The sequence below is a fragment of the Carcharhinus amblyrhynchos genome, chromosome 4, assembly GCF_965287045.1.
Source record: "Carcharhinus amblyrhynchos chromosome 4, sCarAmb.v2.hapA, whole genome shotgun sequence".
Classification (NCBI taxonomy): domain Eukaryota; kingdom Metazoa; phylum Chordata; class Chondrichthyes; order Carcharhiniformes; family Carcharhinidae; genus Carcharhinus; species Carcharhinus amblyrhynchos.
This window is the reverse complement of record NC_137327.1, coordinates 44,810,482-44,826,688: the sequence shown is the minus strand read 5'-3', so window position 1 is coordinate 44,826,688 and position 16,207 is coordinate 44,810,482. Positions and strand designations below refer to the sequence as shown.

Here is a 16,207-nt window from a genome sequence, read left to right as displayed (position 1 = left end):
AAGGTGGATAACTATAGGCCAGTTAGCTTAACATTTATAGTAGGGAAAATGCTTGATTCTAGCATCAAGGAAGAAATAACGAGACATCTGGATATAACTTGTCCCATTGGTAAGACGCAGCATGGGTTCATGAAGGGAAGGTCATGTTTGAACTAATTTGGTGGAATTCTTTGGGAACATTACACGTGCAGTGGACAATGGGGAACCTGTAGATGTGGTGTATCTGGATTTCCAGAAGGCATCGGACAAAGTGCTGCACCAAAGATTGCTACGTAAGATAAAGGTGTGCGGTGTTATGGGTTATGTATTAGCATGGATAGAGGATCGGTTAACCAACTGAAAGCAAAGTGTGGAGGTAAATGGGTGTTTTTCTGGTTGGCGATCAGTGACTAGTAGTGTGTCTCAGGACTGCAGTTGTGTACGATTTACATAAGATGATTTAGAGTTGGGAACCAAGTGTAGTGTGTCAAAATTCACAGATGACACTAGATGACTGGCAGAGCAAAGTGTGCAGAGGATGTTGAAAGTCTGCAAATGCCTACAGATAGTCTAAATGAGTGGGTGAGAGTCTGGCAGATGAAGTACAATGTTGGTAAATGTGAGGTCATCCATTTTGGTAGGAATAATGGTAAATGGACTATTATTTAAGTGGTAAAAAATTGAAGGACCTGGCCATCCTTGTGCAAGAATCACAAGGAATGGTTTGCAGGTGCAGCAGGTAATTAAGAAGGCAAATGGAATTTTGTCCTTCATTGCTAGAGGGATGGAGTTTAAAAACAACGAGGTTATGTTGCAGCTGTATAACATGCTGGTGAGGCCACACGTGGAGTACTGTGTACAGTTTTTATCTCCTTACTTGAGAAAATATATACTAGTACTGGAGGGGGTGCAGAGGAGGTTCACTAGGTTGATTCCAGAGTTGAGACAGTTGGCTTATGAGGAGAGATGGAGCAGACAGAATTCAGAAGAATGAGGGGAGATCTTGTAGAGACATATAAGATTATGAAGGGAATAGATAGGATAGAAGCAAGGAAGTTGTTTCCACTGGCAGATGAAACTAGAACTAGGGAGCATGGCTTCAAAATAAGGGGAAGCAGATTTAGGACTGAGTTGAGGAGGAACTTCTTCACACAAAGGGTTGTGAATCTGTGGAATTCCCTGCCCAGTGAAATAGTTGAGGCTAATTCACTACATGTTTTTAAGGCAAGGATAGATAAATTTTTTAACAGTAAAGAAATTAAGGTGAGCAGGTGGGTAAATGGAGCCGAGTCCACAAAAAGATCAGCCATGATTTTATAGAATGGCGGAGCAGCCTCGAGGGATCAGATGGCTTACTCCTGCTCCTGGTTCTTATGTTCTTAGTAGGTTCCACCTCCTGGATGTTAAAAGGGTAAGGTTGGGGGCCTTGTAGTCAGACAGATCTCACTACAACATAGAACAAAGCAAACCAGATGAAATATTCACTGCATCTTTTTCCACAGATGATGCAATGACCTGCTAAGTGATCCAAAGGGGATGCAAGGAGGAGTTAGTAGTCTAGATTTTGTACTCAGACAAAATCTTGAATGGAAAAGTAACGAGATATAGTTTTGTCTAATTGTAACTGATCACCTCCATTGCACTCCCCCCCCACTGTTAGTCAACAGGCGCAGCCTTCTTCCTAACACCCTGCAAAAAAGGAAATCTGCTAACCTTACCTGGTCTGGTCCAAATGTGACTCTGAGCCCATAGCAATGTGATTGACTGTAATTGCCCTCTGGTGTTGCCTAACAAGCCACTCAATTGACACAAAGACGGCTCAGCACTACTTTCTCAACAGCAGCTAAGAAAGAGTAATAAATGCTCTTTGCCACATCCCATGAATGAATCAAAATTTAGTTATAAAGCTGAAGAGATCCCTTTTCCTGCATATACATGCCAACTATATTTCCAACAAAAATCAAGAAATTTATTGCCACAAACGTGAAAAAAAACTATGTTTAAGGCTGCACAATCTCAGAATGAAGTCTCAGATTTCAGGCTGCATTTTTCAATTTCTAAAGGTTAGAAATTAGGCAGCTAAAGAACTGTTTATTATGCATGAGTTGATGCTATTGATGGACAAGAATGTTTCTTCACATACTACTTTCTGGAAGGTACAAAGTAACTAAACAGCTATGGGCTAATAGCCGGGGTGGGGGCACCATTCTAATCATCACAGAAGCTACCAGACCATGAGCCATTTTCAGAAAGTGGAAGTATTAAAGCCATTTCAGAAAGTGAAGAAAGGATGCAGACAGTTCCTTGGAGGGGCCTAAACTAAACAATGGCTTCACAAACTGAAATTAAAGCAAATCAATAAGCTAAACATTCTCAAATGATGCTCAGAGACAAAACAAATGGGACAGGAAGATCAGAAGGTAGGTTAGGCTGTTTCTAATAGGAATAACCATGCATACAGAGGCCAGTAACACCTGTGCCACAGCCATTAGCCCACAGCTATTTAGTCGCTTTGTACCTTCAGATAATAGTATGTGAAGTAACATTCCTGTCCATCCAAAGCATCAACTTGTGTATAATAAATAGTTCTTTAGCTGCTTAACTTCTAACATTCAGAAACTGAAAAGTGGAACCAAGAAGTTCAATTTCAGTTCTCTGATATTGAAGACTTTAAACAGAGATTCATTTTCTAGCATTATCTGGTGAGAGTACATCTCTAATACCATGAGGCCAAGAAATAAAATGGCAACCTTACAACTTAAATAACTGGTTAAAAATAGAGAATTATGATTTGCGGCAGCAGTCAGTAAACATGTTAGCTACCTCCTGAATTACACACCTTAGTGTCTCTGGCTGCACAAGTAGATCCGACTGTTGTAATTTATTAACAGCTTCAGTCAGAATATAGCTCTCTCTCTCGTGTCACTCTTCTCTGATACTGCTTTTCTTTTGTTAGCCAGCCAGCCCTTTCCTCCCCTCTCTAGTTCCTCCGTCACTATGACAACTTGGAGCTAAGAATGTGCAAGCCATACAGCCAGAGTGAAAGGTTCTCTGTTCCTGAGGTGCATTGAAATCGTAGACATGTTTATGAAGGATAATCAATGATTTTACTGTGTGGAGTATACATGAGGATGACTCTTTCCCTTTTCTTCCATAAGTGCGCACACAGTCCTTTTCAAACTCTGTCATAGCTGTTGACCCTACTCCACAGCAGGTCCATATTAATACTAAGCTGCCCAGAGTCAAATCTGAACCAAGGCATTGGTCTTCAGATTGTAAAATTAAAACAACAGAACGACTGGGTTGTACTAAGCAAGACTGCAGTTTGGATCACAAGGAAAACACTTCACACATTTCAAGGAATATACCAAACTGGGCGATTGTGCAAAGCATCCTTACATTCAGGATATCCACAACAGAATACACTTGTACAGAGACTTACATAAAAGGCCTGTTCCCGCAGGGATGGGGTATCTGGTGGACTTTGGTTGTAGGTGGAGAATCGCTTGTTCACAGTGGGCACTTTGTTGACAGTACTTGCAGCAGATGTTTGATCATCTTTGTCAAATGGACTAAAAGAGAACACAAGGTAAATAAGACACGATACACAGACATCGCTGGCATTTAAGACATAGTAGAATGACTTCCTTGCTAAGATATTTTCCACACGTTCTAACCTTGGGATTCAGAACATGGTAAGCTGCTCTGGGATTAGTGCAGGTGTCTAATATTAAACAAACTGTTGCTTCCTTCTACCAGTAATTAATGCTGGGTAGCAATTCCACTGGAAGATGCAGAAATATAATCCTGGGTGACAGCATTAATGGAGAATGGTTAGAGTCAGTACATGTAGTACCTGGCCATGGGAGTCAGACAGTTGTGGGTTTAAGCTTCACTACAGTTGAGTACATTATGCTGGACATAATGCTTCATGCAATGCTGAAGGAGAGTTCTGTTGTCCCAGGTACTACCTTCCAGATGATTTGCCAAATCATTTGCTGTCTCAGGACATATGAAGAATCAGGGAGCCCTGCCAGTATCCTGACCAGTATGTGTTCCTCAAACCATATCAGTAACAGCTTAGTTAGTCATTCACTCCACTGAAGTTTCTTACTGAGCAACTGATTGCCATGATTCCCCTACATCAAAACAGTGATTATACTTTATGGTTATGAAGTGTTTTGAGACATTCTGAAACTGTGAAAGGTGCCACAAAGATCTAAGGCTCTCTTATTTATGACAATAAGATCCTTTTTTCAATATTTTACTGAGTATGGAATAAAAAGGAAGAGTTTCCTTTTGTTTTCTTACTTCCTGTACTGAAGAGACACACACACACAAACTCTCACCAGCATGGACTGTCAATTCCGCACCCTCTCCCCATTCAGCTCGTTCTCGCTAATCCAGGGCCAACTAGAACATGCTGAATACTGCTTTAATGAAGCTCATCCCAAATATGACACAGATCACGGACTGACTTGCAGTTTCCCTAGATGAATGGCTCAGTTACACAAGGGAAAACATCTTAAAGGCATGGAGAAATTCATACATTGAAAGAAAAGTGAAAGACTGAATGCGACATTTAAACCTGAGCCTTTTGAAGGGGCAATATCTGCTTGCAAAGTCATGGATTCAGTAGTGTAAGTAGCATAGTGATTATGGAATATTTCTTGTATTCACAGTGAGATGTGTAAATTTCTGAGCATGTTTTAGCAGACCTTTGTCCAGAGTTGGTTTGTCAAGCTTGATCAAACTCTTTAAAAAAAGTAACTCAAGGGGGGAGGCAGGAATATACATGGACATAAACATATCAACCAATCCCAACACACCCATTAATAAAAGGAAAAGTTAGTCACATCCTCACAAAGAGCTGATGCCAATCAGAGCAAAGTTGATAACAAAGTTAAGCAGAGCTATGCTGAATATTTTAAATTATTCTGTAAGTTCACAAAAGTCATTTTTTCAGTACTTTAATTTCTCAAGTAATCTTTGACTAATAGAGTGTTTCAGTTCAAATAGGATACAAAAAAGTGTGTGTAGAGATTGGGATTTGATTGTCTAACATTGAATTCAATGCACTCAGAGTTGGAAAGTCTTCTGAAAGTGGCCATTGCTCTGCAGCTAACAACTGGCACAAATGAAGTGGTTCAGCATATTCCCTAGGATTGGCCATTTGACCAACACTAGGTCAAATACAAGCACTGGATGCTCTGTCACATCTGGGGGAAAAGAATTCAACTTATGCTGATTAAAGGATGATTATGTTTTTGATTTTTTTCTGCAACAAACTACGCCACACTGGGATCTAACTAACTGCAAGATTTACACAACTTACCACAGGAACGCGGAAATAAGCAAGCCATTCAGCTCCTCAAGCTTGTTTTGCTACCATCATGGCTGATCATGTAAACTAATTCCACATACCCACCTTTGGCCAACATTATTAATTCTAGAATCTAATTTCCACATCAAAAATTGAAATTTCAAAGCCACAGTGAGGAAAGCATGTGGGGAGCTAACACAGAGGCAGAATTTTACAAACCCACAAAATCAGGGGAAAGTAAGTGGTGGTAGAGGATACCAGAACATTTTTCAGAGGGCCTGCCCACCAGGTTCCCACCTATCCTAATGCAATTTGATATCCCCAACCACACTGCACCTCCCCCACCCCCATTTAAGTTGTTGGAAGAAGTTCGGGGTTGGGCGCAGGTGGTCTGACAATTAACCCCATTTAGGCCTCAGGCAGGAAGGAGGTGCAGCTCCATCAGTATTAGGCATCCCCATTTCCACAAGGTTCGACTCTTGCATGGACTCCTTCCATTACTCCCTGCCAGCCCCTCAGTCTCTGCCCAACACTCTAACCGCACTCTCTCCCCTCCCCCAGGTCTCACCTATCTTCCCCATCCTGAAACCCCGCCAGGATACCTGGTCATGGACTCCTGGGACTGCTTCTACTTCCAGTCTTATATAATCCAGCTTCTGGTGCTGCAGGGACTAGAGAGATTCCAACCAGATTGGCCGGCAGTTCTTCAAGGCATGACTTTCTCCCAGGGGGCAGAACTCCTGCCTCTAGCTAATTAATGTTCCTTGGAGCGTGAAATAGCCATGGGGCAGAAGTGCTTGCTGCCAACTCCTCAAATGGCAGGAAAGCAAACCCTGCCATCCAAAATATCCTGGCATGTAATACTAATCCCAAATACTCAAGACTGCTTCAATTTTGTTAAAGATTCCAAATTACGAGCCAAGGAAACCCATGAACTTTCAAATAAACATTCTCACCAGCACCAAGATTCAGTGTCAGTGCCAAATGACCCCTCCCCCCACCCCCGTGCTTTAGTATTACATTTCTACCCAGAGAGTGAGGGAAGGCACCATCTTGCCAAAAACAATTGGCATAGACCCCCAGCAGCCGCCATGGGAAAGGTGCAGTTAATTATTCAAAAAGGTCCTTACTTCAACCCTACACTTAGAGAACTGCCGCCAGTGATGCAGATTGTAACTGATGAGCCTTGTATATAAAAGCACTAAAAGTAATATTACAAACAAATGACAGGAAGGGCAATAATAAATAAATCGGTCTGAACTATTCAAGTAAGGGATATAAGTTACTTGCAAATGGAGGTGTGCGGGGGCGGGTGGCGTGCAGTCAAGCATTTTCTTCAAAGCTTTTTATTTAACAATGCAACATTGTCACATTGTTATGAACATCATAACAATGAGCATCAATATAGACTGAAACACAATGTTTGGAGAGAGTATTGGAGGCCTTTATAAAAGGACACATAAATCTTTATCCGCTTGAGTATTGCTTAAATTCTCTCAGACACAGAAAGAAGCTAATATCTATAGTTCTTATTCGATTCATATCAGAGGGTCCTCAGGCCACAATTCCCAAATCTTAAAGTCACTTTAACAACCAACTCTCATTCAAGATCTAATCTAAATGTTATGGGGCTAATCAAGTGTTAACTATAAAAGAAGCACATAATGACTGAAAAAAAAGCAGAGATAATCCATGTCAGGAAAGCAAGGCAATAAAACCTTGCACTTCACAATTAACAGTTTTAGTGAGTGGAGTTCAGAAATCCCCAAACCCACAGCCATGCCATTCTTAAGTGAACTACTTTATTAGCTGACTGATGTTCACCAAGTTTAAATTTACAACATACAATTCCTAACAGGAACACATGTCAAGTTTATCTAGTTAATAAATGAATGGAAAAGTCCTAGGTTCAATCCCAAATCTAGTACTCAGTGAACTGATATAAACCAGAAACAAGAGGGAATAACAATTGGCTTAAAATCGGGGGTGACGATGGCAACAACACAATTGTATCCTGACAAGGCACGAGGAGAGAAGAATATTACACTTAAATGAAATTATTCATATTGCAGGCACTGGGGTTTAAAAAATGTCTCTGATAATCTTAATGTTTATGTACTTGTAACATTTGAATAGCTCCATATTTCAAATTACCCTATTCCATTTCCCTCATGCACTACCTGAGCCTGCTGGCATAAAGTCTTTTTGGTCAGTTGATTTAAGTCCCTTTCCTTAATGCACTTTAGAACAAAGCAAAAATAATCAATAATGTTCAGCTCCTCTTCTGCTTCTAAAATCCCTGAGCAATTAAATCTAGTACCCAAGAAAAGCACTAAGAAAAGCTTGAGTAAAGCCAAAGTCATGGATTGCTCTTGAATAAAGTCCCAAAGTATTGAAGAGCAATTATTAACTGGGCCAAAACAAAATAGTGCAAGTGCTGGAAACCTTAAATAAAACAGAAAATGCTGCAGACGGCAGGTCAGACAGGGCTGTGGAGAGTTATAGTTCTAGTCTGATGAAAGGTCAACTAGAAACATAACTCTTTTTCTCCATGGATGCTGTCTTTTCTTACTGAGTGTTTCTAGCAATTCCTGTTTTTCTTTTTAATTCTGAATTGGGATTTGATTACAAAGTACTGAAAATAATCTTGATCTCGGTGAGTTGAAAGGTTTACAGTTGGGACTTTTAGTCCTATTCTTATTGGAGCTGCTCATTACGCAGCTAGATAGACAGTACTGTAGTGAAAGTGAATGTAGTATTAGAATGCATAGGTAGGACAATTAACTATCAAACTAGAAGTCCTACTCGTACCTAGTGTAGCCACCTTATAGTATATGGTTTTGGGTCCTTTGAATTATGGGGATAACAACATTATGGAAAAGGTTTGAAGGAGGGCCACCCAATTGGTTAAGGACTTTTAGCCCCTAGTTTAAGGGCCGCAAATTAGCAGGACAGATTTGAAGAGATGGGGCTTTTTATCCTTGGAAAAATGTAGGCTTCAAAAGAGGCAAGATAGAGATACTTAAAATTATGAAGCAATTTAGTTCTGCCAATGTGGACTAAGTTACTAGAGATTGATAAGCAAGGTCGGGGACTAGCCACAATACTTATGCTGGATGCCAGGGTGTTACTTTTTTTTCACAAGAGTTATCAGCTTCTGGAATAAGTGGCCAGTGCATAGAATGAAAATTGTGCAGCAAATCCACAAAGTGGAGCAGGAAGATTTCCCAAGGGTGGAAATTCTCGCATCATTAAAAGATAGGTGGGCTAGCAGGAAAGAGTTGGGGTACCAATCACTGCTGTCTTCTCAACTTTGCACGATTTCCCAAGGGAAGGGGTGGTAAGGCAAGGCTTTTTACTTGTATGACTGCAGAGGAGGGGTGCACCATGCATTGTCAGTGTGGGGAGAGCAACCGGATTTTTTTTTTAGCCTTTCTTTACATGTTCGGCAAGAGTTTTGTTGACTTGTGGATAAATATGCATCATTCTATTTAAAACTGCATAAAACAAGTTAAACTCTAACACGGGTCCTCTGCAGTAGTGCAATAATTCTGAATGACACACTTTTTGTAAAAATCAAAGCAGAGCTTGTAGCAGAGTGCAATTGAAAGGGTCCATTGTAGCCAGATAAAAGTAGTCCTTTGATTATCTAATATTCTTACAAGTTTTGCTGTGGACAAAGCATTTTCCGTGCCATGAACATGCTACAAAAGACTAATCTCATCTGATTTTTAAACTATGAAAGACTTACTTCCAAATGACCTCTAGACTGAGTTTAATAGTTCCCAGATCATTGATATCCACAGCAACAGACTGAGGCAGGGCTGCAAACAAATCTTTTGTTTCACAGGAGACGTTGCCAACTATGACATGATTTGCCAGGCTTTTCAGCTCCGTTACCTGCAAAATTAACAGATAAATGTTGTTGATGCTTCACAACTTTCCAGAACAGTTCTTACTAAAACCAAAAATGTCCTGTGCAATCCCTCCCTCTTTATGGATGAAGCACTGCATATTGCTATTGCTGCTTTGAGTGCTGTTTTGTTCACTGTGTTAATACATAGACAAAAGCACTGTAACGCTGAGTGTTTTTGAAGCTGTAGTAGGGCAACAGAATGACTCAACCATCGTGGAAACCCAGATTAAGATCTGCTCCTGAAATTTCTTTCTTCCCTAACCTCAAATATTTCTTCTTGCATCTTTAAAAAAAAGAACATTTTCCTTGTCCTTCATTGGAGGGGGAGGGTGGGGGGGGCGAATACAAATTTACTGTGGGTCTGCCTTCCCTGATAATGTTAGAAATGCATATCCCTTTAAGAGTAAACCAGGTCTTGCTTGAGAGTGAACTGAGAGCAGGTGATAGTCACTGAAGCTTATACTTATGAGCTGTTTTTACCCCCAGTAGACATTTGGCTTCTGGACAGGAAGAGGATCCAAAAGGGAAGAGTGGAAGCCAGTGTTTACACTGAACTTCAGTATCAATAAAACAGTTGTGAATCATCAGAATGTTTTCTGCTACCTAATTTGGTAACTGGATATTCACCGATAAAACATTCCCACGCCATTAAGAGATCATCAGAAAATGAACAGCTTGACAACTAATCCTTAGATGTGAAGGTGCTGTTTGACGTTAAAGACTAGCAAATTTACTAAGGTGCAGAGGGGCTCTTTACCACCTACTGATGCTCTTATCTTTCCTGGTAAGTTCAAACAATTAGTACCTGTGGGACTTTTACCCCAGCAAGAAATCTAAGTTTTCTGTAAAGGAGAGTACCATCATACTGTAAGCAACTAAGGTGAGATGTACAATATGCTGGATGATTTCGCCCCATCACCCCCAATTTGGTTCTAATGTTCTGAGTTTGCAATATGTCCAATTTTCATTCTGTGCAGCAGTTTTTCATTACTTCCTTTTATGCAGAGCCCAAGTTTGACATGATTTATTCATACCACAGGTCAATAAGCACCCATACATCTTGGCACTGCATCTCTATCCACATGATCCAGGCAAAATCATCACAATCACTGAAACCATTTTAAGATCTGGAATGGAACCAAACAGTTTTGCTTGGGCTAGCGCAGTGTTGTACCAAGACCTGTACATAGGGTGGAAACCATGTGGCAATGCAGCTGAACAGTCAGGTGGGGGAGAGCAGTACATGAGGCCTTAGAGGGTTAGGAGGTCACTTGGACAACTCTTCTGTGAGAAACATTGTGGGTTGAGGAGATTGAGACCAGAAAAGGACAATTTTGTCTTCCCGTCTTTGTTTACACTTCAGTCTTTGTTTAAAATGGTTTTATTTTTAGTAAAGTCAAGATTAATGGTCAAAGGCTTGAATTTAGACCCCAGGATTCAGCTTTGTAAGTCAAGCAACTTGTGGAAATAAAGGTTGTACAGTCACTTCTTGCAATAGTTAACTTGAGAGCTCTCAACATATGGTGACCTCCCGCTGGAAAGCTTCTCTTTGTAAACAGGAACATGTTAAGTAACAAAAAAGTTATGTAGTGTGTCTCCTTGTGTCATCTAGAAACACATGTAGCCACTCTCTCCAAACTGATATTATTTCAACGAATCTGAAGAACTGGAAGGTGAGAAATTAATGTTGTTTGTGAGTGAACCAGAGGTCCTTACCTTGATCGAGAGGAACTCTGTAACAAGAGGCTGAAATACCATCTCCTCACCATCCCATACTTGCTTCCCGTTTGCTTCAATGCGACCTTTCAACTTCCACCGTTGGCGACCATATTTCATGAATATCTGCCAATAGATATTAGATAGATGTATGACTCATCAGAAATATATTCATCCCTCTACTTCCTCTCAGACCAAAACTTATAGCAAGGCTGTGGTCAGGCTGCAACATCTGGATTTTTCCACAGCAGTTGTATTAAAACATTCATTGCTTAGAGTCTACCACTTAATACATTTTACAATTTTCAGCAATTTGTGTTGCAGCGCACTATTACCAAACATCTCCTGCACTCATAGCTGTTTAGAATGAAATTGTAAACTTTGCTGCAACTGTGCTTTCAAGCAAATTCCCCAATGCATATTTATCCAGTGAGGAACCAAGCTAAGCACATACAAAAATCCCATGAATGATTCCCAGTTTGTGCTGAGGTAGCAGTGCTACAATAACCTCACCACCTGGATCACAGAGAAATAAAACAGGCTTGGGGGCCCAACTTCACAAATATTTTGCATCTGTTTTCACAAAAAAAGCAGATGAAATAGACATAATCGTTAAGAAGCATGAAGTATTAGATAGGGAAAACATAGTGAGGGAGTAAGCGTTGAGATGCTTAGTATCTTGAAAGTGGATAAATCATCTGGCTCAGATGAAATGTATCCTCAATGAAGGAGAAAAAATAGTGGAGACTGTGACCATCGTTTTTCAATACTCTTCAATTACAGGCATGGTGCCAACAGCTAAGGTTGTACAATTACTTTGAAAAGTTGGAAGGGATAAGCTGAGTAGTTACGTGAGTGGTGGGTAAATTTACCCACCCTATGGTTGGTAAATTATGGAAAAAAATTCTGAGGGACAGTATGATTCATCATTTGGAAAGTCACAGATTAATCAATGATAGTCAGCATGAATAAGGGAAGAGAAGGCCATGTCTGACTAACTTGACTGGGAGTTTTGAGAGGGTAACAAAGGTGGGGGTTGATAAGGATATAGTGTTTGATTTGTTTATGTGGACTTTAGTAAGACTTTTGACTTGGCAGACCTGAACAAAATTAAGACGTCATGGGTTCTAAAGGAAAGTTGGATCCCAATCAGTGGCAGGAAACCAAGAGTAATGAAAAGTTGCTTCTAATGGGGGCCCACAAGGCTCAGTAGTGAGTCCTTAGTTGCTCAGATTATATATCAATGATTTAGACTTAATCATAGTGGACTTGATTAAGAAGTTGGCAGACAATACAAAAATTGGTCGATTGCGAGGAAGAAAGCTGTGGCGAGCAAGAATTCAGCAGTGAAATAGTCAGATGAACAGTCTAGTAAATTAAATTCCATCTGGAAAAGTGTGGGGGTGATCTCTTTAGGAAGGACAAACAAGGCAAGAAAATGTACAATAAATGGGAGGATTCTGGGAGGTGTAGATGAGCAGAGTGACTTTGGAATGCATGTCCATAAGATCACTGAAGGTAGGAGAACAAGTCAATAAAGTGGTCATGGCATTGAGGATAAGAGCAGAAAGGTAATGCCAGAACTGTGTAAAACACTAGTCAGGTCACAGTGAGAGTACTGCATACAGTCTGGGTACAGCTTTGCAGAAAGAATGTGATTGCACTAGAGAGGGTACAAAGGAGATTATGAGGATGTTGCCAAGAATGGAGAATTGCAGCTATGAGCTAAGATTGAATTGGCTGAGGTTGTTTTCTTTTGAGCAAAGGAAGCGGAGGGGAGATTAAATGGAATGACATAAAATTCAGGGCCTGAATGGAGTGGATAGGAAGGGCCTTTTTCCCTTAGCAGAGAGTCAATAACTTGAGGCAAAGACTTAGAGTAGTTGGTAGAAGGATGAGAGGGAAGTTAAAGAGAATTTTTTTTTTAGAGGGTGGTTGGGGTCTGAAACTTACTGCTTGAAAGGATGATGGAGGGAGAAACCCTCAAAACATTTAGAAAATACTTGGTTAAGCACTTGAAGTGCCATAACCTACACAATGATAGACCAAGAACTGGAGTTGGATATGGTTCACAGTTGCTGCTTGATGACCCTAGGCTGGAAGCAAGTGCATGTGTGGACATTGGTTAAAGACAGGATCAAGCTTATGGCCCTGCCTGCTGAAGCTCACAAGAACAATGGCTCTTTTGGTGAGGTGTGCTACTAATGGATCCTTACTCCAAGTCGCCAGCACCTTCAGATGAGGAGGCGATTTCTGACAATTCGAAAAATTGCCAAAAATGGTTACCATTTGTTTTGCCAATCAGGAAGTTAAGAGAGCTCCTTGTGAATGCTCCAAACTATAGGGAGATTGCAGGACAGGTTGATCTTAAAGGATGAAGAACTTCACCACCTATGTAATGATATATTTCAACATCCTGCAGACAGTGCCTAAAAACATATCATGTCAGAATAAGTGATACTTAATGTGGTTAAAGGAGAAAATTTTAAATCTTTGAGATTTGTTTAGGTTAAAAAAATACTTCTTCTGTATTTCCTCACCTCATACTGGTCTCCTGGGCAGAGACGTGCAAACCCTGCAAGCCCTGAAACAAAGACACACAAACTTTATAAGAAAAAATATGTATAGAAACTAGCAGACAGGAAAGAAAAAAACACCGTGATTTCTACAGTAATAATCACTGTTGCTGTCAACAATATTACATTATGCTTAAAATGGCTACAGAAGGTACAGCCTATGTAGGAAGGCTGGATTATAATGGGAGAAGTTGTCAATGTCAAGCTCCATTTGAGACTGTGGCCAAGCAATGAACCTTCTAACGTCAAACTTCAGAAGGCTCCTAAGGAATTCTCAGAAGGCTCCTAAGGAATTCTCAGAAGGCTCCTAAGGAATTCTCAGAAGGCTCCTAAGGAATTCTCAGAAGGCTCCTAAGGAATTCTCAGAAGGCTCCTAAGGAATTCTCAGAAGGCTCCTAAGGAATTCTCAGAAGGCTCCTAAGGAATTCTCAGATGACTGCCCCCTCTCTAAACTTCTGCTTGTGAACAATCATTTCAATTAGATCACTTTGAACCAAACTACGTAAGATTTTTAAAATGAGACGTTAAATTACAACACTCTTTTTTTTATACATGAAAGAAAACACAAGAGATAAAGAGGTCAAAGAGCATTCAAATTGCAGGAACAGATTTCAAAATTTGAATTGTTGGGAGATCAGGATGCTAATGTATCTCAGCAAAGATGGGGCACTGGAACAAACAGCAGAATGTTAGATGAACTGAAGTTGAGAAATCGGGGAGGATGGGAGGCCAGTCACATCAGCATTAGTATAATTAAATCTGAAGGTATGAAAAACTTAAACGAGAATTTCAAAGGCAGATGGGTTGTGGTCAGGATAGAGGCAGGTGAGATCACAGAAATTAAATAGGGTAGTCTTTGTGAAGAAAAGGATTGGGGGCTAAATCCTAAATCGACTTTGATTTGATTATTGAAAGTGAAAACTGCCTGGTGCTTACCGAGAGTGGCCAGGGAATTGGTGGCAAGAGATCTTGGAAGAAAAAAAGACTCAGATTTGGCCTCGCTAATGTTCAGTTGGAGGAGATTATAGTTCATCTGAGACTAGGTGTTGAAAAAGTAGCCCAATAGCATCAGTGGAAGGGTCAAGAGGTGAGTGTCATCAGCATTCACATAAAAGCTAACCTCTCTGTGTCAAAGATTTCCCAGCACATATGTGAAAAAGATCTAGCAGTCTGTGCTCAAAGGGGCAAAAACATATCTGAATACACCAAGATAAAGTTCAGGGAAGACGAACATAGGGAAATTACAATAAGTTGCATAAGAAAAGAACATTAAAGATGAAATGGAAGTTAGCAAGGATAGATTGGTTAAAGATAGATTTTATTTCAGAACATAGGCAATGATAGTGATTTTGAAAGGAGTCATTTATAACCTTGGCCTTTATGAGAGACAGAAAGGGACATGGGATGGTCAGCAGTTTAGTGGGTATTGCTTCCAAGTAGCTGCAGTAGAAACATTTCAACAAGCAAAGCATCTCCAGCCTCAAACTACTACACTTCAAAATATGTGTACAAAAAAGGTCAATTAATCACTAGATTCAGCCTGTCAATCAAATTGTGATTGACCTGTGACCTGCCTCCATATTCCTTCAATACCTTTAGTTAATAGTTGCTTGGCAATACAAAGCTCGAATCTTGCTGAGAGAGATACATTTTGTTAAAGATTTTCAGCTTGCACTCATCAGGACAATTCGCAAGAATACCAGTGTCAGGAGAAATAATAAATTTATATTGTATGAGAAGAAGAGTGCTGACTGGCAAAGAAGGTGCCGTGGAGATATCCGTTCAACGTAACTGGCTGTTAACTACTAAGTGTTGTTTGAAATTTAAACCAGGCAGTTTGGCTCTGATTGGCTAAGATATGACCCTGAAGAATGATTGTCACTTATCTTGTTCATCTGAAACAGGTGCAATGTGTATACCTGTTCTTTGTTTGCAAAAAACAGGGCCCTTTATATTCATATACGTACTTGGAAATGTGCCAGAGTAAGGCTGACAATCTTAAGTTGGTTGTCAGCATAATTTTTTTTAGCACACCAAGGATTATTCGCAAACGTTGTTCAATCGCAGAATCATATCTAATGTTTGACGCTGTGCTTTGAATTTTGCAAGCAAGGATTGGTTGGATATGGTCTGTACCTTGTAAAAAGCATGCAGCAGCATGGATACAAATTGTCTGAGTGACAGGAAACATAGTGCAGTGCTAAATAGTTGTTTTTCTGGAGAAAGATACATAGCAAAATTCCCCAGGCGTCAGTGCTTTTCCTGAACTAAACTTGGATGTACAGGGCACAAGATCAGAACTTAGGGATGATACCATGCACAATACTTGCAAATGTTGTAAGGAAGATACAGCTAAACTTCAAAAAGACATGGACAGTCTGGTAGAATAGTAAACACATGGCAGGCAAAAGCTAATGCAACAAGATGTAAAGCGATTCATTTGGGTAGGAGGAATGAGGAGAAGCATAAAAAATAAAGGAAATGCAGGAGCAGAGGGACCTAGGAGTATACGAGCACAGATCCTTGATGGTGACATGGCAGATTGAAAAAGTGGTTAATAAAAGATAATGGATCCTGACTTGCACAAGTCGGAGCATACAATGCAAAAACAAGGAAGTTACATAAACCTGTACATACTGGTACAGCCTCATCTAGAAAATTGTGTCCAATTCTGAGCATGACACTTTAGGAAAGACG

At 40.2% G+C, this 16,207-nt stretch overlaps 1 protein-coding gene across 3 annotated transcripts in view; it reads right to left on the bottom strand.

Moving 5' to 3' along the window:
* The window catches only part of ripor1 (RHO family interacting cell polarization regulator 1), a 298,373-nt gene that overhangs the window by 45,909 nt on the left and 236,257 nt on the right, over nt 1-16,207 (bottom strand). For all 3 annotated transcript variants that reach the window (XM_080187058.1, XM_080187057.1, XM_080187056.1), the window contains exons 9-12: nt 13,475-13,518; nt 10,935-11,060; nt 9,054-9,202; nt 3,422-3,551 (exon numbers count right to left, since the gene is read on the bottom strand). In XM_080187058.1, the coding sequence (XP_080043184.1) occupies nt 3,422-3,551; nt 9,054-9,202; nt 10,935-11,060; nt 13,475-13,518 (449 nt within the window). The remainder of the gene's footprint in view (nt 1-3,421; nt 3,552-9,053; nt 9,203-10,934; nt 11,061-13,474; nt 13,519-16,207) is intronic.